The sequence below is a fragment of the Somniosus microcephalus genome, chromosome 12, assembly GCF_052327205.1.
Source record: "Somniosus microcephalus isolate GS21.2 chromosome 12, FLI_Smic_1.0, whole genome shotgun sequence".
Classification (NCBI taxonomy): Eukaryota; Metazoa; Chordata; class Chondrichthyes; order Squaliformes; family Somniosidae; genus Somniosus; species Somniosus microcephalus.
The window spans coordinates 162390701-162415299 of NC_140998.1; the positions used below are offsets into that span (position 1 = coordinate 162390701).

The 24599-nt window shown below is 49.8% G+C and overlaps 1 protein-coding gene across 1 annotated transcript in view; it reads right to left on the reverse strand.

The window, feature by feature from the left end:
* Positions 1 to 7943: 7943 nt before the first annotated feature.
* The window catches only part of LOC147109667 (neutral alpha-glucosidase C-like), a 205396-nt gene continuing 188740 nt past the window's right edge, over positions 7944 to 24599 (reverse strand). Inside the window, exons 21-24 of the mRNA XM_086002347.1 lie at positions 23359 to 23472; positions 13138 to 13250; positions 10797 to 10897; positions 7944 to 8302 (exon numbers count right to left, since the gene is read on the reverse strand). Coding sequence (XP_085858473.1) covers positions 8190 to 8302; positions 10797 to 10897; positions 13138 to 13250; positions 23359 to 23472 — 441 coding nt within the window. The 3' untranslated portion in view covers positions 7944 to 8189. The remainder of the gene's footprint in view (positions 8303 to 10796; positions 10898 to 13137; positions 13251 to 23358; positions 23473 to 24599) is intronic.

A 24599-nucleotide genomic window follows, 5' to 3' on the forward strand; every position in this document is an offset into this window, starting at 1 on the left:
CCTTGTGCACCAGTCGCTGAAGGTAAGCATGCAGGTGCAGCAGGCGGTTAAGAAGGCAAATGGTATGTTGGCCTTCGTAGCGAGAGGGTTTGAGTACAGGAGCAAGGATGTCTTGCTGCAGTTGAACAGGGCCTTGGTGAGACCACATCTTGAGTATTGTGTGCAGTTTTGGTCGCCTTATCTGAGGAAGGATGTTCTTGCCATGGAAGGAGTTCAGCGAAGATTCACCAGGCTGATACCTGGGATGGCAGGAATGACGTATGAGGAGAGATTGTGTCGATTGGGCTTATACTCGCTGGAGTTTAGAAGAATGAGAGGGGATCTCATTGAAACTTATAAAATTCTGACAGGACTGGACAGACTAGATGCAGGATGTTCCCGATGGTTGGGGAGTCCAGAACCAGGGGTCACAGTCTAAGGATAAGGGGTAGGCCATTTAGGACAGAAATGAGGAGGAATTTCTTCACCCAGAGAGTGGTGAAACTGTGGAATTCTCTACCACAGAAGGCAGTAGAGGCCAATTAATTAAATATATTCAAGAAAGGAGTTGGATATATTTCTTAAGGCTAAAGGGATCAAGGGGTATGGGGAGAAAGCAAGGACCGGGTACTGAATTTGGATGATCAGCCATGATCGCATTGAATGGCGGAGCAGGCTCAAGGGGCCGAATGGCCTACTCCTGCTCCAATCTTCTATGTTTCTGTGCCTCCCTTGGCATTCTTTGAAGGGCGCATCAAGACACTCATCACTGCCTCCTTACGAGCAGCAAACCGAAATGCCCCATCCTACTCTCACGTCAACCTTCCCGTAAGCGTGCCCACTGGGGGCTAATCTTGCCAATCTCCTCTCTGTCCAACTCACCCCTCCCAGTGCTGACCATGTGGAATCTGGTAGTGGATGAATTATCACCGCCCCTCCAGAATGTCCATTCACTTGTGAACAATCCCTTGTAACCCATGAGCTTATTGTGGAAAATTACTTCGACATCATGGCCTTGACGGAAACCTGGCTGAGGGGCAAAGACACCTTCCCCCTAAATGAAGCCTCCCCACCTGACTATACCTTCCATCACTTGCCCCACCCAGACTGACAGTGGCTGTGTGGCTCTTATCACTAAATCACACCTTGGTCTGCCCCCCTACACCTCTGGCACTTTCTCCTCCTTTGAGCATCTCATCTTGTTCCACCCCTCTCACCTCTGATTTAAATTCCTCATTCTCTACCGCCCACCCAAGTACCATATAAATTTTCTCATCAAAATATCTTCATTGCTTTCCTCCCTCAGCATCTGCACCAAGTGACTTCTCATCCTCAATGATTTCAACCTCCATCTCAATTCATCACTGCCCACCTATCCTCCCTTAATCTCTTCCTCCATTTAAACTCCTCAACCCATATTCATGACCACTCCCTTGACCTTGACATCTCACATTGCCTCGCTGCTCCCATCATGTCAGTCACAGATAAGGCCATTTCTGACCACTTCCTTGTATCGCTCTCCACCCACATCCACCTTCCGCCTCCCAACCCTACTTCCTTCTGTGTCCGCCCCTGGAAAAACTCTCTCCCAACTCACTTAGAACTGAACTTTCAAAATCTGAACTTTGGCTCTCCATTCACTGCAACATTTCTGCAGCTACTCATCTGCTCAACCCCACCTTCACCACCACTTCTGATGTCCAAGTCCCTATTAAAATCACTACTCCCTCTCACCCTGCCCATTCCCCTGATACGACCCTCATCTCCGATTCCCTTAAGTCCAAGGGACACAGACTTGAACGGATATGGCGGACAACTGGCTTAGCCAATCACCGCCAGATCTGTCTGCACCAGATAAAGCACTATCAAGTCCTGCTCGTCTGCCAAAACTGCTCACACTTCCACGATCATTCTGGAATGCAACAATAACCCCTAGCTTCTTTTCTCTACTGCAAACCGTCTTCTTAAACCCCTCTCCCCGTCTCACCTCCAATAACAAGTGCGAGCTCATGGACTTCTTTGTCACGAAGATTGAGAGTATCTCATCAGCTGCCTCCACCACTTCCCTTCCTTCCCCTAGCCCACCTGGCCAAACTTCCCCTAAGGTTCCCCCCTCCCCTAACCCTGAACGAGCATCTTTCACCAGTTTCTCTCCGATCTCCCCTCATGCCCTCACCGAGCTCATCTTCTCCATGAGACTCACTTTCTGCTCTCTCGACCCCATTCCCACTAAACTGCTGACCACCCAACTTCCTTTTCTGGCTTCCATGTTAGCGGATATTGGTTCACTCTCCTCACATACTGTCCTCTTCTCCTTCAAATCTGCCGTTATCACCCCCTCCTCAAAAAGACATTTGACCCCCTCCGTCCTTGCAAACTACCGCCCCATCTCCAAAATCAATTTCCTCTCCAAAGTCCTTGAACGTGTTGTTGCCTCTCAAATCCGTGCCGAACTCTCCCGGAATTCCATGTTTGAATCCCTCCAATCAGGTTACCGCCCCGTCACAGTACCAAAACAGCTCTTACCAAAGTCACAAAAGACATCCCTTTTGACTGTGACAAAGTGAAACTATCCCTCCTCATTGTGTTTGCAGCTTTGATATGGGCGACCACACCATTTTCCTCCAATGCCTCTCCCTAGCGTTGGTCTGAGTCTGAACCAGGCTGTTCGCAATCTTGGTATCATATTTGACCCTGAAATGAGCTTCTGACCACATATCCACACCATAACGAAGACTGCCTACTTCCATAACAGTGTCCGACTCTGCCCATGTATCATCTCATCTGCTGCTGAAACCCCCATCCATGCCTTTGTTACCTCTAGACTTGACTATTCCAATGTACTCCTGGCTGAACTCCCACATTCTACCCTCCGTAAACTTGAAGTCACCCAAAACTCTGCTGCCCGTGTCCTAACTCGCACCAAGTCCTGCTCACCCATCACCCCTGTGCTCGCAGACTTATGTTGGCTCCCGGTTAAGCAATGCCTCAATTTTAAAATTCTCATCCATATTTTCAAATCCCTCCATGGCCTTGCCGCTCTCTATCTCTGTAATTTCCTCCAGCCGCACAACCCTCCAAGATATCTCCCCATCTCAAATTCTGATGAGCGTCCCCGATTTTAATCGTTCAACCATTGGGCCTTCAGCTACTAAGGCCCTAAGCTCTGAAATTCCCTCCCTAAACCTCTCCGCCCCTTTCCTCCTTTATGACGCTCCTTAAAACCTACCTCTTTGGCAAAGCTTTTGGTCACCTGCCCTAATATCTCCTTGTGTGGCTCAGTGTCAAATTTTGTTTTATAACGCTCCTGTGCAGTGCCTTGTGACATTTTACTACATTAAAGGTGCTATGTAAATACAAGTTGTTGTTGCTCTTGTCTGTGGGCTGCGCCAGATGATAATTAAGCTGGAGTCAGTAAAGGCAGTGAATACATTATTCCAACAGTTATTCAGCGCCCTGCTCATTCAGTTCAACTCTTGTGTTAATGTTTCTCTGCTCAATAGTTTTGCTCCTGATGGTAAATCAAACCAGAAAAAATTCTCAGATGAGTTTCAAACATCTGGTAGTAGAGATCTGTATGTGAAACATGTGAAGACACTAAAGGACCTGCGAGCACGAACAAATAATAAAGCAGTAGCTACTTACATGGTAAACAGTGGAGGATGGGACCAGATGAAGAACCTGCACATATTCGACAAGTGGGTTGTCCTGCTGGCCAGAGCAATGGTGAAAAATGCTGGCATAAACCTGCCTGCCAGTGTGGAACAGTGGCAGCTCAGATCCTTACCGTCCAAGACTGTCAGGCAGTCACCTCAGCTTCCTTCTTTGGACAGGTATTAAAATTACCACTGGTTTCACACTTGCAGCTCATAGACACTCTGGTGAGCAGATTGCCACGGTGTTTACTTGACGATCATCCAGTTGCCCAGTTTCTGTGTGTCAGGGGCCTGAGCCCATACTGGCCTCATGAAGTGATGGGCACAGTGCTTAAGGAGGTGCTAACATTTGAGGTGCTGCCATTCTTCTCTAAGAACATAATTAAGTTGTGAGCACCATCCAACCCTTTGTAGACAAAATCCTCGCCAGCATTCAACCATTTTCCGAGGCCGAGTGTGATAAAGTGCGGGCTGAAGCGTTCATCCTGTTGGGGAATTTGACCAAGTGTGCAATCAAAGGTTCTTCTACCTTCTTCTACCGACAGTTCCATTCCAATCTGGTGCACTTGTTGTTGCACCTGGATGCAAAGAGTAAGTCACCAGCTCTTGTAGTTCAACACTGCAATTGGTCGTCCTCTTATTGGATCTGCCGAGGCTTCCTCATTAATTGAGAACTATCCAGGGGAGCCCAACGGGAGCTACGTGGACCTCTGAAGAGATCTTTCGTGGCAATTGGTTCAAGGATCCCCCGATAGGATCAATTCCTATGCCATGGATTGAGAGTCTTTCATCCACAACCCCTAGGAGCAGCTTCAAGAATGTGCAGCGGCCTTTTCAACTTTACTTCTCCAGCAGTCAGAATGTGCTCGACCTGCCCGGAGGGTCACCTGGTGGAACAGCTGTGTAATGAACTGCTGTTGTTACCATCAGAATGGAGACTAAACATACAGACCCCAATCCTCCTCTTAGCGGCAAACTGATCATTCTTTCAACATGTCTTGTAAATTTGTAATTTTATGACTTGTAAATAAGTAGATATCCTGTTGTGCCATTGTAACTATCGGTCAATCTTCAAACGGTGCAGGTTCTGCTGCTGTGAGTGGGAGTTACATCTCCCGATGTACAGACACACCATCACCCTTACACATCCTCACCCACAGACACACACACCCTCACCCTTGCACACATGTAAGCCCACTATTTAAAAAAGATGGTAGAGAGAAAACAGAATTATAGACCGGTAAGTCTGACATCGGTAGTGGGGAAAATGCTAGAGTCCATTATAAAAGATGTAATAGCAGAGCACTTGGAAAACAGTGACAGGATCGGACAAAGTCAACATGGATTTACAAAAGGTAAATCATGCTTGACTAATCTACTGGAATTTTTTGAGGATGTAACTGGTAGAATAGATAAGGGAGAACCAGTGGATGTAGTTTATTTGGACTTTCAGAAGGCTTTCGATAAGGTCCAGCATAAGAGATTAGCGTGCAAAGTTAAAGCACATGGGATTGGGGGTAAGGTACTGTCTTGGATAGAGAACTGGTTGGCAGACAGGAAGCAAAGAGTTGGAATAAACGGGTCTTTTTCCGAGTGGCAGGCAGTGACTAGTGGGGTACCGCAGGGATCGGTGCTAGGACCCCAGCTATTCACAATATATATAAATGATCTAGACAAGGGAACTAGATGTAATATCTCCCAAGTTTGCAGACGACACAAAGCTGGGTGGGCGTGTGTGCTGTGAGGAGAATGCAGAGAAACTCCAGTATGATTTGGACAGGTTGGGTGATAGGGCAGATGCATGGCAAATGCAGTATAATGTGGATAAATGCGAGGTTATCCACTTCAGTGGCAAAAACCGGAAGACAGTTTATTATCTGAATGGCAATAGGTTGGGAAAAGGGAAAGTGCAACGAGACCTGGGTGTCCTTGTGTACCTGTCGCTGAAGGTAAGCATGCAGGTGTAGCAGGCGGTTAAGAAGGCAAATGGTATGTTGGCCTTCATAGCGAGAGGATTCAAGTACAGGAGCAAGGATGTCTTGCTGCAGTTGTACATGGCCTTGGTGAGACCACACCTTGAGTATTGTGTGCAGTTTTGGTCACCTTATCTGAGGAAGGATGTTCTTGCCATGGAGAGAGTGCAGCGAAGATTCACCAGACTGATACCTGGGATGGCAGGAATGACGTATGAGGAGAGATTGGGTCGATTGGGCTTATATTCGCTAGAGTTTAGAAGAGTGAGAGGGGATCTCATTGAAACTTATAAAATTCTAACAGGACTAGACAGACTAGATGCAGGATGTTCCCGATGGCAGGGGGGTCCAGAACCAGGGGTCACAGTCTAAGGATAAGGGGTAAGCCATTTAGGACTGCGATGAGGAGGAATTTCTTTACCTAGAGAGTGGTGAACCTGTGGAATTCTCTACCACACAAGGCAGTTGAGGCCAATTCATTAAATATATTCAAGAAGGAGTTTGATATATTTCTTAAGGCTAAAGGGATCAAGGGATATGGGGAGAAAGCAGGGACAGGGTTCTGAATTTGGACAATCAGCCATGATCTCATTAAATGGCGGAACAGGCTCGAGGGGCCGAATGGCCTACTCCTGCTCCTATCTTCTATGTTTCTAACGCACCCACTGACACACACACACTCAAACACACCAACACCAGCACACACAACCTCGCAATTACACTCACAGACCCTCTCACACACACTCAAACACACCATCACCCACACACACTCACCCTCACACACACAACCATGACATTAGAGACAGATCCTACCCCTCACTCCATGCAATTCCTCGCTGGATCATGATGCTATTTCATTTAAAGACACAGTTCCCATGATTTTACTCGCTGTCCTAAGATTTGCCTGAAGGCAGGTTTCGGGACTCATCAGTGCAGAGCAGGCGGGCTATGGAGGCTCTGGGGCAGCCCAGCCGGCCTCTGGGCTGGAAGGAGGAAGGTCGGGAGTGGGAGGCACGTTGAGCCCAGTACTGCCCTAAAATGGTGATCAGGCTCCTCTGTATGTCACAGGTCCCCGATTCACAGATTAAAAAGAGTCCGATCGCATGTTTCAGGTGCGTACTCTGGCTGTCCTGTGGTGTCTCGCTCCGCTGCCGTAACTTCACTGGAAGTGTGGCACAAATCCCGTATAGTACTTCATCAACTGAGTATTCGCACCGCCCTGGGCCCTCTCTGTCCTGTGCCCTCTGCGCCATGGACTCTCCTCACTGCCTCTCCACCCTGGTCTCTATGCGCTGAGGCCTCCCTGCTGACATTTACTACCAGCACAGCTGGGCAGGGGGAGTAGGAGCCAAGGGGAGGGTAACAGAATCTGGGGTGGGATGTGGGGTGGTGTGCAGGTGCTGGGGGGCAGGAAACAGAATCCGGAGGGGTCAGCTGTGATTGGGACATTTGACCTGGGTATAACACTCTTACAATGTAACTTACACTGAATGGAATGGGTCTAAACACTGTTGCTGACCGGACATGGAAGAGTCGGCTCCCTGCAGAAAGGGTTAAATCCCTCAGTGCAAAACAGCACAGATTTACAGACCCCAGCTTAAGCTATATAAACAGAAAACACTGGAAATACTCAGCAGGTTAGGCAGCATCTGTGGAGAGAGAAACAGAGTTAACGTTTCAGATCTGTGACCCTTCGTCAGAACAGCTTAATTTAGCTGTGCCAAACTCTGCTCTGAGGGAGATACCTTTTCACACAGTCACGCGAGTTTACATTGCTGATCAGCTACTGTGCTTTACACCCATTCTGTCCAGTGTGGCACATTTTACAGCACCTGCTCTAACACAGATGTCCCATTTGTCCCCCCGCCAGTGGAAGTGAGAACATTTCTATTAAAGTGCTTCATAGTCGTCGGTTGATTATAGAGTCAACTTTACCCCTCCTCTCCTTAAGGGCTGGACTCATCCATGGCCACAGTTCTAAGTGCGCAGGGATACCTCTAGCCCTTTACTCAAGTGGCCACTTTTCATGTGTCAGCCTAGACAGGAAGCACCAACTTGACTGAAGAAAGCAGCACAGTTGAGACCGATCCTGTTCTCACCTGACATCCACACACATGTACATTTCTGCAGGAGTCATTGCATAGTGGATAGGAGAGGGTAACTTGGCTAACTTTACAGCGCTCCACCGTACTAGCACTGCTACCTAGGCTGAGATCACAGACTGAGGATCATATATGGCACCTTCCTGCTCTATTTTGCTCTGCATCTCACTACTTGTCCGCTAAGAAAAATCTGTGAGTTAGGTTGTTGTCACGCACAGATACATATAAACATTTGTACCTCAGTGAGATTTTATAGGTTGAATATAGGAAAGAAATAATCAACAGGAATTCATATCATAGTAGTTAGAAAACAGATGGCACAGGACCTTAAAAATATCCTAGACTGGATTGAATTTTTGGAGGATTTGATCTATCGTGGTCCCTACTGAAGGGGCATCGATCCTAGTAAACTAGCTCGCCAGACGTGCAACTGAAGAGCATTGTCTAGTGGTACACTCAGATAGCTCAATGTCCACCCTTCAATAATGAAGCTTCATCATCCAATCACACCCTGCGTTAAATCGTAGGCTTTCGATGTTTAAAATGGACTTTTCCGCATCGAAGGTGAAATGTATCGGACTCTCCCGTCCATCTGAAGAGGCAAATGAACAAAATTATCAGTAACGTAACTAACGATAGAGCAGTCGGTATCAATGAAAACAACTACTTGCATTTATATACTACTTTTAACGTAGTAAAACATCCCAAGGCGCTGCACAGGACTGTTATCAAACAAAATTTAACACCGAGTCACATAAGGAGATATTAGGACCAAATGCCTGGTCAAAGTGTTAGGTTTTAAGATGTGTCTTAAAGGAGGAGAGAGTGGCGGAGAGGTTTAGGGAGGGAATTCCACAGCTTAGGGCCTAGGCAGCTGAATGCACGGCCGTCAATGGTGGAGCGATTAAAATTGGATATGCGCAAAAGGCCAGAGTTGGAGGAACGCAGAGTTCTCGGAGGGTTGTAGGACTGGAGGAGATTACGGAGATGGTGGGGGAGGGGGTAGCGCGAGGCCATGGAGGGATTTGAACAGAAGGATGAGAAATTTAAATTCGAGGCGTGTTGGACCGGAAGCTAATGTAGGTCAGCAAGCATAGGGGTGATGGGTAAACGGGACTTGGTGCGTGTTAGGATACAGGCAGCAGATTTTTGGCTGAGCTGAAGTTTACGGAGGGTGGAAGATGGGAGGCCGGCCAGGAGAGCATTTGAATAGTCGAGTCTGGAGGTGACAAAAGCATGGATGAGGTTTTCAGCAGCAGATGGACTGAGGCAGGTGCGGAGTCGTGCGACGTTACGGAGGTGGAAGTAGGAGGTCTTGGTGATGATGGGGACGGAAACTCAGCTCAGGGTCAAATGGGATGCCATGGTTGCGAATGTTCTCGTTCAGCCTCAGACAGGCTGTGTGGATGGTACATATTCTTCAGTGTGATGGAATACTCGCCACTTGCCTGGATGAGTGCAGCTCCAATAACACTCAAGAAGTTCAACGCAAGGACAAAGTAGCCCGCTTGATTGCCACCCCATCTACCACCTTAAACATTCACTCCCTCCACCACCAGCGCACCGTGTCTGCAGTGTGTACCATCTACAAGATGCACTGTAGCAACTCGCCAAGGCTTCTTCGGCAGCAATTCCCAAAACCGTGACCTCTACCACAGAAGAACAAGGGCAGCAGGCGCATGGGGACACCAGCACTTCCAAGTTCCCCTCCAAGTCACACACCATCCAGACTTGGAAATATATTGTCGTTCCTTCACTGTCGCTGGGTCAAATTCTTGGAACTTCCTACCTAACAGCACTGTGAACATAGCATCGCCACATGGACTGCAGCGGCTCAAGGCAGCGGCTCAGCACCACCTTCTCAAGGGCAATTAGAGATGAGCAATAAATGCTGGCCTTGCTAGCAATGCCCACATCCCATGAATGAATAAAAAAGTCAGATCATTAGTCAGCTCCTTTTCACCTTTTAGATTTTCTTAGAGAATTAAAGCAAAATTTATATGCAGCTGCCCAGAGGCAAATATTTTTAATCATTCTATGCCCATGTTTCCTACAGTGGGGATCTCATTTATGTTGCTCAGCCAGAAACAGAAGAGGCTGGATGATTCCTGAAGGTAGCAGGCCAAGTAGATAAGGTGGTTAAGAAGGCATACGGAATGCTTGCCTTTAGTAGCCGTGGCATAGAATACAAGAGCAGGGGGATTATGCTTGAACTGTATAAAACACTAGTTAGACCTCAGCTAGAGTACTGCGTGCAGTTCTGGTCACCACATTACAGGGAAGATGTGATTGCACTAGAGAGCGTACAGAGGAGATTTACAAGGATGTTGCCGGGAGTAGAGAATCTTAGCTATGAGGAAAGATTGGATAGGCTGGGTCTGTTTTCCTTGGAACAGAGGAGGCTGAGGGGAGACCTTATTGAGGTGTATAAAATTATGAGGGGGATAGAAAGGACCTATTTCCCTTAGCAGAGGGGTCAAAAACCAGGGGGCACAGATTTAAAGTAAGTGGGGGAAGGTTTAGAGGGTATTTGAGGGGAAATTTCTTCACCCAGAGGGTTGTGGGGGTCTGGAACTCAGTGCCTGAAAGGGTGGTGGAGGCAGGAACCCTAACCACATTTAAAAGTACTGTGCTTGGATGTGCACTTGGGATGCTCTAACCTGCGGGGCTACGGTCCAAGAGCTGGGAAGTGGGATTAGGCTGGATAGCTCTTTGTTGGCCGGTGCGGACACGATGGGCCGAAATGGCCTCCTCCCGTGCTGTAACTTTCTATGATTCATACAATTTACTTCTCCATTTTCTCTCCTTCCATTTCCTGGGTCTCTGTCACTGAGATAAAAAATCAGTCAAATTTCTCCCAGCAACTCTCCTGGTCTCTCTTCCAGTGAGTTTCCCTTGCTGAGTGTCCCGCCAACTCTCTCAGTAATTGCCCAGTCTTTCATATATTACTGGCTCTGTTGTGTATTTCCAACATTTTTTTTTGTTTATTTCAGCATTCCCAGTTTTTCCATTTACTGTTGGAAAACTGAACATTTTTGTGGATACTAATTAAACAAAACTCTGTTATGAAGGGTCAGCTTGTTTACCTGGGCACTGCGCTGTCACATAAGAAGGTCGTGCAGCTCCCATAATCAGGACCCTCTCCACCAGACACTCAGTGTAATACTGTCCCGTCTCATCAGCACACCTGAACACAGGGGGAAAACACATTACACAGTTTTGATCTTGAATTATGGATTTTAAGAGTTTGCCCAGAAATAACATTAGACTAACTGAGCTCTAGATAGCTCGTTTATTGTTCTCTCCCTTCTTGGACAAAGGGTACATTGGCTACCCGCCAGTTCCCAGTACAATCTTCTAACATGTCCCTCAACCACCTCCTGGCTGTCAGGCTGCCTGACTAAAATCATCATGGATTAGCCCAAATTTCCTCTAACATTGAGAAGACTGAAGTAATTGGGGGGAATTATAATTCATCCTCCTAGTTTCCCGGCCCTGGGAAGGGGGGGGCATTTAAAATGAAGCAGATGAAATAACCATTCTATTCAGATTTTAAAATGCCTGTTTTTCAGGCATATGAGGTGCCTCATGTGTATGCAAATTGGGGTCCTATTATGTCAACAGGATCCCAATACCATCTTAACCCAAAGAGAGCGTTGAGCCTGCAGTGGCCACCCCAGCAGATACAATTAGGTCTGAAGACCAAAGAGGCTTTTCCAGGTAAGTTTAAAATTTTCCTTTGTGGGGCCAGGTGGAGCAGGGATCCTCAGCATTCCCCAGTCTCCCTCTCCTGCCCGCCTGAGCTCCAATCCTGCCCCCCCACCAGTCTCCCTCTCTCCCAAACACAAACTCCAATCCCGCCAACCCCCATTCCCCAGACTCGCTCTCTCCCCTGTGAACCATCATCTCCTGACCGCCAGTCCCGTCTCCCTTTCCACCAACGCCCCAGTCCGCTGTCACTCTCTCCCCACTCCCCAAGTCTCAATCCACTGACACCCGCCCCCCCCACTTCCCGTCACCCACTTTTCCCACCGCACACAAGTACTATTCCCTTGCCCACTAATCCCTGTTCACCCTCTTCAAACCCAACCCCACACCTTATCCCTGCTCCGTTTCTCTCTTCCTTCCTGCCCCAGAGTCCCGTTTCTGGTTACTCTCACGCAGGGCTACTCTCTGCACTGGCAGGCGGTGTTGTCACAGAGCTGCAGTGAAAGATTTAAGGGGCAAGTTCTCCCGGGCTGCTAGCAGCAGTGCCCGGGAGATTCATGATCCAATCCTGGAGAATCCCAGGCAATTCGTGAGGGTAGGCAACCCAAGGGTGAACTCTGGGCCAGCCAGCTTTCCACCATTTCCCATCCACTTCCAGGTGGTTTTGGTGAAGAAGTTGGTCAGTGGCATGTTAATGACGTCCAGTTGTTAACATCGGCTGGGCCTCCTGCTGCTGCTACCGAACGAGCCAGCTCTTCACTAGGCTGCTTTCTCACACGGAAATTAAAATCCCCACCATTATTTTTGGGCCAGACCAAAAACTCTGCACCTTTACCATTGACTCCGCCTGTTCGACCCAGAGCTGAATCCCAAACATACATCCTATCATCACTGAGACTACTTACTTCCACCTCTACAACACTGCCCACCTCCACCACAGCCACACATTGCCACCGAGACTCTGCTTCATGCCTTCAAGACCTCCTGCTTAGAGTTCTCTTTGCCAGCTTCTGACCTTCACCCTTCATAAAACCCCAAAGCATCCAAAAGTCATCCGTCCTACGCTAGTGCCTGGTCATGTTCAGCTTCCTGTGTATCCCTCCCTTGCCTTTGATGACAGAGACTTCAGCCACTTTGGCCCTACTCTCAACTTCCCTTCTTCCTAAACTCTCCAGCTTTCTATCTCCAGCCCCACCTTTTAAAAAACATTCTCAAAACCATTCTCTTCTGTCAAGCTTTTGGCTCTCTTAACCCACCCACAAAAGCTCAGTCCCTGCACCTATCCTCCTCTATGAAGTGCCTTGGGATATTTTTCATAACTACATAACTGTAAATTGTTGCTATAGAACTCCCTTCGAAAGGATCCTCGTGGCTTGACTCCTGCTCAATAAGACTCTCTTCTTAGAAAAGGCCATCACTGCAAGACTCCACTTTAAAAGGGTGTGCCTCTTACTTTATAAATGGTTGTCTTGGTTGGATTCAGAAAAGGGCCCTCATTGTAAATTCTCCTGTTGAAAAGAGTTCTCATGGCTATATGATTCCTTTATGAAAATTAACTGTTGTGATATTCCCCCTCGAGATGTGCTTCCTTATGACAACCAAAGACTATCATTAGCTAGCAACACCCCACATGTAAAAGTCACTCCCAATCAGTCGAGATCTTGGTTCAGAACTGTCTGAATGCGTGACAGTGAAAGCTGAGCTGCTGATAATACTCACACTGCTGAAAATGTGTTATCCTTGAAGCTGAATCTCCTGAGTAAGAATTGGTTCTTACTCCGATAGTTGAACGAGTGCCCGTCATCAATAAACAACTTCCCTGTGGCTGAGTTCTACAACAGGAATATGGAACAGATCAGTGTGAAAGGTGAAGCACTGATGATCAATTGCTAACACACTGTGCTTGAGGCAGCCAGGCTCAGATTATCTCCCCATGGCTTTCCATTTGTAAGTTCGGCTGCATGGGCGGGGGTGGAGCTATAGCTGGCTGATTTTCCGCTTCGGGAAACCAGCGAGCTGCATGCAGAGTGCCAGTTTGGAGCCCCTAGCTCGCCGACAAAATGTTAATTTGGCCCAAATCTTAAATGTGCTACGGATCTCCCAATTGCCACGTTGGGTGCAGTGCCGATATCGCGGCCATTCAGCGTCCAAACTGAAAGGTTCCCCTACAAGCTGCTCACCTTGTTGAGTATGGTGAAGAATGATCATAAAGCGAATTTTAAAGCAAAGGAAATGTTTGCTATATGGTTGTAATGAAATCTGTTTGTCTTGGTCCTGTATTCGTTTTGCACTCATGTATATTACCCTCCCCCACTGTGTATAGTTTCACTTCCTCTTTCCCGACTAACCTGGGAGGTTCCAGGTTTGGCTCTTGGCTCCGCCCCTGACTTCTCTTACATAAAGATCCCAGGATCTGTATGACTCATTCCTGTGAACCAGTCGGCGTGTTGAGATGTTAGCTCTGATCTTAGTGATTAAAAGCCAACTTGTTTAAGTCTATAACTTCTAGTTTTGTGGTTATTGAAGGCCCATCAATTTTAATCACTAAAGAATACTAGGATGGATCGACTCCTAAAACCAGAGCATCTGGACTTGGATCCACATTCTGCTGAAGCATCAAATCAATTTGGACACTGGCTCAAATGCTTCGAACTCTTCGCGGGGGCCTCACCCGCTAGCGAGGTACATAAACTGAGTCTACTGACTACTCGCGTAAGTCATCGGATTTATTCGTTCATCCGGGACGCCACCTCTTACACGGAGGCCATCACTATCCTGAAGGCCCAATACCAGAGGCCGGTAAACGAAGTGTACGCCAGACATCTGCTGGCTACACGCAGGCAGCGACCAGAGGAATCAATGGACGATTTCTTACAGGGCCTAAAGGACCTGGTCCAGGACTGTAACTGCAAGGCCATGACGGCCAACGCGTACTCTGACGAATTGGTCCGCGATTCCTTCATCACGGGCCTCAAATCGAATTATATCCGGCAGAGACTGCTGGAGAAGGAGGTCCTGGACTTAAAAAAGGCAGTGGCCACTGCGCGATCGCTGGACGTGGCCCAGAAAAACTCTGACTCTTATTCTTCCGGCCATGCGGCCCTCACCGCCTCGTGCGCGCCGAGGGGGCCGCCATCTCGGAATCAGTCATCTTCTCCATCCAGGTCTCAGACCAGCTCTACGCCGCCGGAGTCCCCACACAGAAGTTCACCCAGGAGTCCTACTACAGCGGCAATGTCTCGAGGCCCGAAATGCTACTTCTGCGGCCAGGCCAAGCACCCCAGACAACGATGCCCAACGAAGGACGCTACAGGCTTCAAATGTAAGAAAAAGGGGCATTTTAGCAAAGTCTGCAGGGGGAATCCGATTTCCAACTCCGTCACCGCCTCGTGCGTGCCGTGCGGGCCGCCATCTTGGGATCTGCCATCTTTTCCTGACTCAACGGCCGCCCAGGGCCCAACAGTGGCTTCGATCACGGTGGATCAATCCAGGCCACACCCGTTGACAAAATCTATGATGGACATACAGGTAAACGGGAATTTAACGAAATGTTTAATTGACTGTGGGAGTACCGAGAGTTTTATCCACCCTAGCCTGGTACGGCGGCACTCATTAACGGTAACCCCTACACGGAGCAGAATTGCTATGGCTGCTAAGCCCCACACTTCGGACATTTTGGGCTACTGTGTGGTAACACTGACTGTAAAATGCACGGACTACAAGGATTTTAAACTCCTCGTGATGCCAGAACTCTGTGTTAATGTAATCTTGGGCCTGGACTTCCAGTGCCACCACAAAAGTGTCACGCTAGCATATGGCGGGTCCCAGCCGCCACTCACAGTCTGTGGCCTATCAACCTTAAAAATCAGCCCGCCCTCTTGATGCGCCATCAATTACTCAAAAGACTGAGGTTGAGCGAGTAACAATCAGGCTTTTATTAACTAAAGAATGAAGGTCTTGTCTCGAGTGGTCGACCCGTCCAGAATACGAAGGGACTGGGAGGTAGTCACTTATATACCTGGAATAGTGGGAGGAGTCAGCCGAGGCATGTCCAGACCTGTACCTAGTGGAATACACATACAGACACAGACAGGTATGACAGTGGTTTACCACATTCACCCCTTGTTTAAAAATGAGTCCGGCGGGGTGAAGTGTATTTAAAAGTTCGTGTATTGGAGTCTCTCCGGAGGTCTTGTCTGCCGCTGTGATCGACGTGGCGACGGCAGGAGTGGTGGAGCTTCCGGCGTCGCATCCCGTGTAGGCTGGGGCCCTGGAGTGTAGTCCTCGTGGGTGACGGGCTCAGGCATGCCGGCTGCTGGGGTTGGATATCGGGTCGTGGGGGGGGGGGGTGGTAATGTGTAGTGGGTTACAGCGGTCCCCGAGGGTGCGAGGTCTCGTATGGAGACTGTGTCCTCCCACCCGTCCGGGTACGCAATGTAAGCGTACTGGGGGTTGGCGTGGAGGAGGTCGACCCTCTCGACCAGGGGGTCCGTTTTATTGGCCCTCACGTGTCTTCTCAGTAGTACCGGCCCTGGGGACGTCAGCCATGGCGGTAACGATGTCCCCGATGTGGACTTCCTTGGGAAGACAAACATTTTCTCGTGAGGGGTGGCATTGGTGGCAGTGCAGAGAAGTGACCGAATCGAGTGGAGCGCATCAGGGAGCACCTCCTGCCAGCGGGAGGTCGGAAGGCACCTAGACTTTAAGGCTAGTAGGGCGGCCTTCCAAACAGTTGCATTCTCTCTTTCCACCTGTCCGTTCCCCCGGGGGTTGTAACTGGTGGTCCTGCTTGTGGCTATACCCCTAGTGAGCAGGTACTGGTGGAGTTCGTCGCTCATAAACGATGAGCCCCGGTCGCTATGGATATAGCTGGGGAAACCGAACAGGGTGAAGAGGCTGTTCAGAGATTTAATGACCGTGGCACTGGTCATGTCCGGGCAGGGGATAGCGAACGGGAACCGGGAGTACTCGTCAATGATGTTGAGGAAGTACACATTGCGGTCGGAGGAGGGGAGAGGCCCTTTGAAATCGACGCTCAGGCGTTCGAAAGGGCGAGTGGCTTTTATCAGGTGGGCTCTGTCTGGTCTATAAAAGTGCGGTTTGCACTCAGCGCAGACTTGGCAGTTCTTGGTCATGGTCCTGACCTCCTCGATGGAGTAAGGCAGGTTGCGGGCCTTGATGAAGTGGAAGAACCTGGTGACCCCCGGGTGGCAGAGGTCATTGTGGAGGGCCCTCAGCCTATCGATCTGCGCGCTGGCGCAGGTGCCACGCGATAGGGCATCTGGGGGTTCATTGAGCTTCCCAGGCCGGTACAAGATCTCGTAATTGTAGGTGGAAAGTTCGATTCTCCACCTCAAGATCTTGTCATTTTTGATTTTGCCCCTCTGCTTGTTGTTGAACATAAAAGCAACTGAACGCTGGTCAGTGAGCAGGGTACATCGTTTTCCGGCCAGGTAGTGCCTCCAATGACGCACAGCCTCCACGATAGCCTGGGCCTCCTTCTCGACCGCGGAGTGTCTGGTCTCCGGGCCCTGGAGGGTTCGTGAGAAGAATGCCACAGGTTTCCCCGCCTGATTAAGGGTGGCGGCCAGAGCGAAGTCGGACGCATCGCTTTCCACCTGGAAGGGGATGGATTCGTCCACTGCGTGCATGGTGGCTTTAGCAATGTCTTCCTTGATACGGTGGAAGGCTAAGCGGGCCTCTGCCGTCACAGGAAAAGAGGTGGACTTGATCAGCGGACGGGCTTTGTCTGCATAGTAGGGGACCCACTGAGCGTAGTAGGAAAAAACCCTAGGCACCTCTTCAGAGCTTTTAGGCAGTGGGGCAGTGGGAGTTCCATAAGGGGACGCATCCGGTCCGGGTCGGGACCGATGACCCCGTGTTCTACAACACAGCCAAGGATGGCGAGGCGGTCTGTGCGGAATATGCACTTCTCCTTGTTATATGTCAGGTTCAGGAGTTGGGCGGTGCGGAGGAATTTCTCGAGGTTTGCGTCATGGTCCTGCAAGTCATGGCCGCAGATGGTCACATTATCTAGGTAAGGGAAAGTGGCCTGCAGCTCGTTTTGATCGACCATCTGGTCCATCTCCCTTTGGAAGATGGAGACCCCGTTGGTAACGCCGAAGGGAACCCTAAGGAAGTGATAGAGGCGGCCGTTTGCCTCAAAAGCAGTATACTGGCGGTCTTCAGGGCTGATGGGGAGCTGGTGGTACGCTGATTTCAGGTCAATGGTCGAAAAGACGCGGTACTGCGCGATCTGGTTGACCATGTCAGCTATGCGGGGGAGTGGGTAGGCGTCCAGCAGGGTGTAGCGGTTTATTGTTTGGCTGTAGTCGATGACCAGGCGTTGTTTCTCGCCGGTCTTAACGACCACAACCTGGGCTCGCCAGGGGCTGGAGCTGCCCTCAATAATCCCCTCCTTCAGGAGCCATTCCACTTCGGTTTTAATGAAAACCCTGTCCCCGGCACTGTATCGCCTGCTCTTTGTGGCGATGGGCTTACAGTCGGGGTTGAGGTTAGCAAACAGTGGGGGGGGGGTGGGACTCAGAGTGTGGAGAGGTTGCATCTGGTGCGCGGCGGGCAATTTGGAGGCTGCTGGCTGCGGACTGTGAGTGGGGAGAGGGGGCCACCGTACGCCATCGTAACGCTTTTGAGGTGGCACTGGAAATCCAACCCCAGTAGAACGGCAGCGCAGAGGTCGGGCAGGACCAAGAGTTTAAAATTATTGAACACAGTCCCGTCTACTACTAGTGTCACCACGCAGTAGCCGCCAATGTCCGCTGACTGGGACTCGGAGGCCATAGAAATCCGCTGGTGCGCAGGCAGGACTGGGAGAGAGCAACGCCGCACCGTGTCGGGGTGGATGAAGCTCTCTGTGCTCCCGGAGTCAAAAAGGCAGTTTATTGCATGGCCGTTTACCTTAACGTCCATTTTGGACCGAGCTAGCTGGTGCGGTCTCGTTTGGTCCAGCGTCACAGAGGCCAGCGTAGGGGTCGGTGTGTCGCTGCGAGTATCAGATGGGGGGGGGTTGGCGGTCTGCTGCGTCCCAGCTGGTGTCCAAGATGGCGGTGTCCATGATTCCCATGTGGCTGGAGTCGTCCAAGATGGCTGCTGCTGCGGTGGTTCGCACATGGCTGGGGTGGCCCAAGATGGCGGCTCGCACGGCCCACACGCGGCGCTGCTGGCGTTCGGGGTGGCTTTGGCCTTGCAGACGCTGGCGTAGTGTCCCTTTTTCCCGCAGCCCGAGCAGGTCGCATTCTTCGCCGGGCAGCGCGCTCTGGGGTGTTTGGCCTGGCCACAGAAGTAGCATTTCTGGCCTTGGGATACTGCTGTCTGGCTTTGGGACAGTGCTGCGGTAGTTGGGCCGTTGTTGGGCTGTGGCTGGGGTGGCACGGTGCTATGGGGCTGTCCTACCGTGTCCCAGGTTGTCGTTCCCCGCGGCGTCCACGGTGCAGAGGAGTAGGCATCCATGCCCCGGAAGGCTGCGTCCAGCGTTAGTGCGATGTCGGAGGCTTTGTCGAGGGTGAGGTCACTCTGCTCCAGCAGTCGCTGTCGGGTGTAGTTGGACCTGTGGCCCGCTACGAAGGCATCCCGGATCAGTTCCTCCGTGTACTTAGTGGGCGTTACCGCCTTACACCCACAGGCCCGGCCAAGCACGGACAGTGCTTGGAGGTATTCCTCAGTCGATTCCCCAGGTTGTTGCTTGCGACTCCCCAGAAGGTGCCTAGCGTATACTTCGTTCACAGGGCGCGTGTACTGGGTCTTGAGGAGCTGGAGGGCGGCTGTGTACGAGGTCGCGTCCCGGATGACTGAGTACACTCGGTGGTTCACCTTGGAGAACAGGACAGACAGTTTGTCCGCATCCGTTTCGACCGCAGTGGAGGCAGTCAGGAATGTCTCGAAGCACGTGAGCCAGTGAGCAAACTTGGTGGAAGCGTCCGCTTCCCGACTGTCCAGGTCCAGGCATGCTGGTGTGAGGATCTTCTCCATTATAAAAAATTTAGTTAATAAAATTGATGCGCCATCAATTACTCAAAAGACTGAGGTTGAGCGAGTAACAATCAGGCTTTTATTAACTAAAGAATGAAGGTCTTGTCTCGAGTGGTCGACCCGTCCAGAATACTAAGGGACTGGGAGGTAGTCACTTATATACCTGGAATAGTGGGAGGAGTCAGCCGAGGCATGTCCAGACCTGTACCTAGTGGAATACACATACAGACACAGACAGGTATGACAGTGGTTTACCACACCTCTTTATTCGCTAATCTCGCTCCAAACTGTAGGCCCATAGCGACCAAAAGTAGACGGTACAGTCTGGAAGACAGACACTTTATCAAGGCGGAAGTGGACAGACTCCTGCGGGAAGGCATTATTGAATGCAGTACCAGCCTGTGGCGTGCCCAAGTAGTCATAGTTAAAAATAGCGAAAAGAAACGGATGGTAATTGACTACAGCCAGACTGTTAATATTTATACCCAGCTGGACGCCTACCCTTTACCCCGCATATCAGAAATGGTCAACCAGATTGCGCAATACTGAGTCTTCTCGACTATCGACCTCAAATCCGCGTATCACCAGCTCCCCATTAGAACGGAGGACCGCCCATACACCGCCTTCGAGGCGAACAGGCGCCTCTACCATTTTCTCAGAGTGCCCTTCGGGGTAACAAATGGGGTCTCGGTCTTCCAACGTGAGATGGACCACATGGTTGACGAGAATAAACTACAAGCTACCTACCCCTATCTGGACAATGTCACTATCTGCGGGCACAACCAGCAAGACCACGATCTAAATCTTGCGAGATTTTTAAAAACTGCCCTAAAGCTGAATCTAACGTACAACAAAGACAAATGTGTCTTCAACACAACCCGTCTCTGTATCCTCGGCTGTGTGGTGGAAGATGGGGTAATTGGACCGGACCCTGACCGATTACGCCCCCTAAAGGAACTGCCCCTGCCACACAATCCCAAAGCTTTAAAAAAGGTGCCTGGGATTTTTATCGTATTATGCCCAATGGGTGCCCAATTACTCTGATAAGGCCCGACCCCTCAATAAATCGACGTCCTTCCCACTATCAGCTGAAGCTCGGGAGGCTTTCACCAGTATTAAACAGGACATTGAAAGGGCTGCAGTGTGTGCAGTGGACGAATGCATTCCCTTTCAAGTCGAAAGCGATGCGTCAGACTTTGCCTTAGCTGCGACCCTCAATCAGGCTGGGAGACCTGTGGCCTCCTTCTCCCGAACCCTTCAGGGACCTGAAATCAGGCACTCTTCTGTTGAGAAGGAGGCACAGGCTATAGTGGAGGCAGTGCGGCACTGGAGACACTACCTAGCCGGCAAACGTTTCACCCTGCTCACCGACCAGCGGTCGGTGGCTTTCATGTTTAATAACAAAGGGGGGAAATCAAGAATGACAAAATACTCAGGTGGAGGATCGAACTATCCACGTTTGACTATGATATTATGTACAGGCCGGGAGCCCTTAATGAACCCCCAGACGCCCTATCGCGGGGAATGTGTGCCAGCATTCATACGGACAAATTACAGGGTCTCCACAACGACCTCTGTCACCCAGGGGTCACCCGACTATACCATTTTATAAAGTCCCGCAATCTGCCCCACTCCATCGAGGAGGTCAGGGCAATGACCAGAGCCTGCCGCATCTGTGCGGAATGCAAGCCTCGTTTCTACAGGCCTGACCGTGCACACCTTATCAAAGCCACACGGCCATTCGAGCGCCTAAGTCTGGACTTCAAGGGACCCCTTCCCTCTGCCGACCGTAACGTATACTTCCTCAATATCATTGATGAATATTCCCACTTCCCCTTCGCCATTCCCTGCCCAGACATGACCAGTGCCACGGTCATCAAGTGTCTCTGTAATCTATTCTGCATGTTTGGCATGCCGAACTACATACACAGCGATAGGGGGACGTCATTCATGAGTGACGAGCTGCGCCAGTTCTTGCTCTCGAAGGGGATAGCCACTAGCAGAACGACTAGCTACAACCCCCGGGGTAATGGGCAAGTGGAAAGGGAGAATGCTACTGTTTGGAAGGCTGTCACGTTAGCCTTAAAGTCAAAAGGCCTTCCGACCTCCCGCTGGCAGGAAGTCCTCCCAGACGTGCTCCACTCCATAAGGTCTCTGTTATGTACTGCCACTAACGCTACCCCTCACGAAAAGATGTTCGTTTTCCCCCGGAAATCCACCTCGGGCATATCTCTACCCGCGTGGCTGACGTCTCCGGGGACAGTACTATTGCGGAAGCACGTGAGAGGCCATAAAACGGACCCCCTTGTGGAAAAGGTACAGCTCCTCCATGCAAACCCTCAGTACGCCTATATCGAATACTCTGACGGGCGAGAGGACACTGTTTCCATAAAGGACCTCGCTCCCTCGGGGAGCGGAGAGAACGATGGGAGACTACCCGATGAAGACCTACACTACAAAGAGACAGGACGCCCAGAGGTATCAATACCCAACTTTAACCTGGAGGACACTGCAGATAACCTGGAAGACACTGCGGAGGCCCGGACAGCGGAGGAACCAGAATCCACTCCCCTAGAGGCACCCCAACCGGCTTTGCGCCGATCACTGAGAACTGCAATACCTCCTGACAGACTCACTTATACCAACTTTTAAGAAACATCACCCCGATGGACTAAATCTATAGAAGGGGTGAATGTAATGAAATCTGTTTGTCTTGGTCCTGTATTCGTTTTGCACTCATGTATATTACCCTCCCCCACTGTGTATAGTTTCACTTCCTCTTTCCCGACTAACCTGGGAGGTTCCAGGTCTTGGCTCTTGGCTCCGCCCCTGACTTCTCTTACATAAAGATCCCAGGATCTGTATGACTCATTCCTGTGAACCAGTCGGCGTGTTGAGATGTTAGCTCTGATCTTAGTGATTAAAAGCCAACTTGTTTAAGTCTATAACTTCTAGTTTTGTGGTTATTGAAGGCCCATCAATGGTTAGTGGTGTAAATTGAGAAATGGTTTACCCATTTAGTTCTCTATATTATTAGAGTGTGACTTATTGCTCAACCTAATTTTGGTCAGCCCATGTGCTAATAGCATTGTTAAACATTTTAACGTTTTCCCACTTATTTTATTACAACTCTGTATGTTGGTAGTCCAAAATGGTGTCCGCTCAAACCCCAGATCCCTGGAATGGATTATTGACAAGGATATATATCCTGTAGTCCAGGTTCAAGTGAATTATTAATATGACGATGTGTAGCTCAGGGCAGATGGATGCAGTCTGCTGCTCACAAGTGGCTCACACAGCGAGTGTCCGATCTCAGATGTGCTGTTATAGAGAGCGTCCCAGAGCGGAATTACTTACTTCTGTAGTTACGCTGCCTCAGCTTTCCAGGAATAGGTCCATTACACATGAATTTATCAGGCAATACATAAATGGATGCATGACCTGGAATGAGTTATGCGATTGGAGCACATCATCAGCGGGAATTCCCGTGGCTTTTCTCCCAATCGAATATTATAACTTTGGTGAAAACTCCGTTTACACAGTGTATCCAGGGGTTTTTCTCGAAGTTACAGCAGCCGATCGAGAGAACCGTCTGTGGAAATTCCCGGTGCAGAGATCACAAAGATCAAGAATAATTTTAACTTACAAGTGAATTTTCTATGTCGTCAAGGAGAGAGCTAGGGATTGGCACATTTCTTTTAATGCTTTGTACCAAGTGTCATAATCAAGCAGTCCCAGATCAGATCCAAAACGGGTTCCCTCTGTCTCAGATGAATTCCCCTTCCAGCACTAGTGTGACATTTCCATTTCCCACAACAGCCATCCTTCCACCCTCTCTGAGTGCGCACAGGAGCAGGGTTGTGACTACCCAAATTAATTTCAGTTGCTTAGCTTGGCATGTTCACAGCAATATCACAAATTACAATTTAACTGAGCGGAAACATCCATTACCTCAGAATTCAGTGCAATATATAGGCCGTAGGAAACTGTCTCTATACCCTTTGTGGACCGCCACACCTGTGTCTTCCTGGGTATAATGGTGCCACCACGTTGGTAAATGGGCACCTGCAACAACACTGGTTATATCAGAAATAATAAAAAACAACCAAACCCTGTTGTTATAGGATCACCATGATGGAGAAAAGCAGTCCTTTAGCTAGATCATTGTAGGATATATCAGATTTGCTGCTGCCCTGGTGAAACCACGAAAGTGTCGCTAAACCCAACACACTCGCAGCTCGTTTTATAGAGGAGGAACTATACTGGATGCTGGAGTCAGGCACACAGCTTTCTCCTCTTGTTCTTCCTAAGCCCAAGTGAATCTTTCTATGTCCTCTTCCTCCTCCCTGAATCCTTGATGCAAAAGCATCAAGTAACCGCCGCTCCTTCACATCCCACCCACTCCATGAACTTCCCAGATTATTTCTGGATTCAGACTTACACCATGAGTGCTGAAACTATCTTTGATATATCCGTTTATATATTTATATATTGTCTTACATTGCCCTGATCTCTCAGAATACCACAGGAACATAGTTAATACTTAAAACACTATGGGGGAGAAATTCGGTTGGTAGCGCCACCGATTAACGCCTAAAGAGGCCGAGAAGTGGGGCGCTAGCCAATTTCCGGGCGGGCACAGGGTGCCTAGCACCTCGCCCCATATTGACTATGCATTTAGCGCCGGCGCAAACTCGTAGCGCCCGCTCATGGGCGCAGGCAGATTATGACGTCATTTCAGTGTGCAACGCCTTTTGGGCGCCCCGGACCGGAAATTCAGTGGCGCCCCCCTCCGTAGCACCTGGCGCTATTAGTGACAGCGTACAGGGAACCTTACCCAATCGCTCTCGGCCTGGGGGGGCGTTATTAAAAGGGGACTGGTGTGGTTTAAAAACGGCAGCCATTTCTGGAGCACAACTTCCTCGAGAGCTACAAAGAGTTGCTGAGCTGCACACTGAGAGCCATTTGACCACTGAGCCAGTGCAGGCAGACGATCTTCAGCCTTCTGACCATCACCTTGCTGTTGGTGAGCCTTAACAACGGGGAACCTTCCTGTGGGCACTTATTATGGGGGCTGCATTGGAGGGGAACGTCCTGCTGCTGAATCATCTGGAAAGGGCACTGAGACGCTGGGAGAGGGGGGCGGGCATGGCCAGACGGAGGAGGGCCAACAGACGTCGCCACAGCAGACC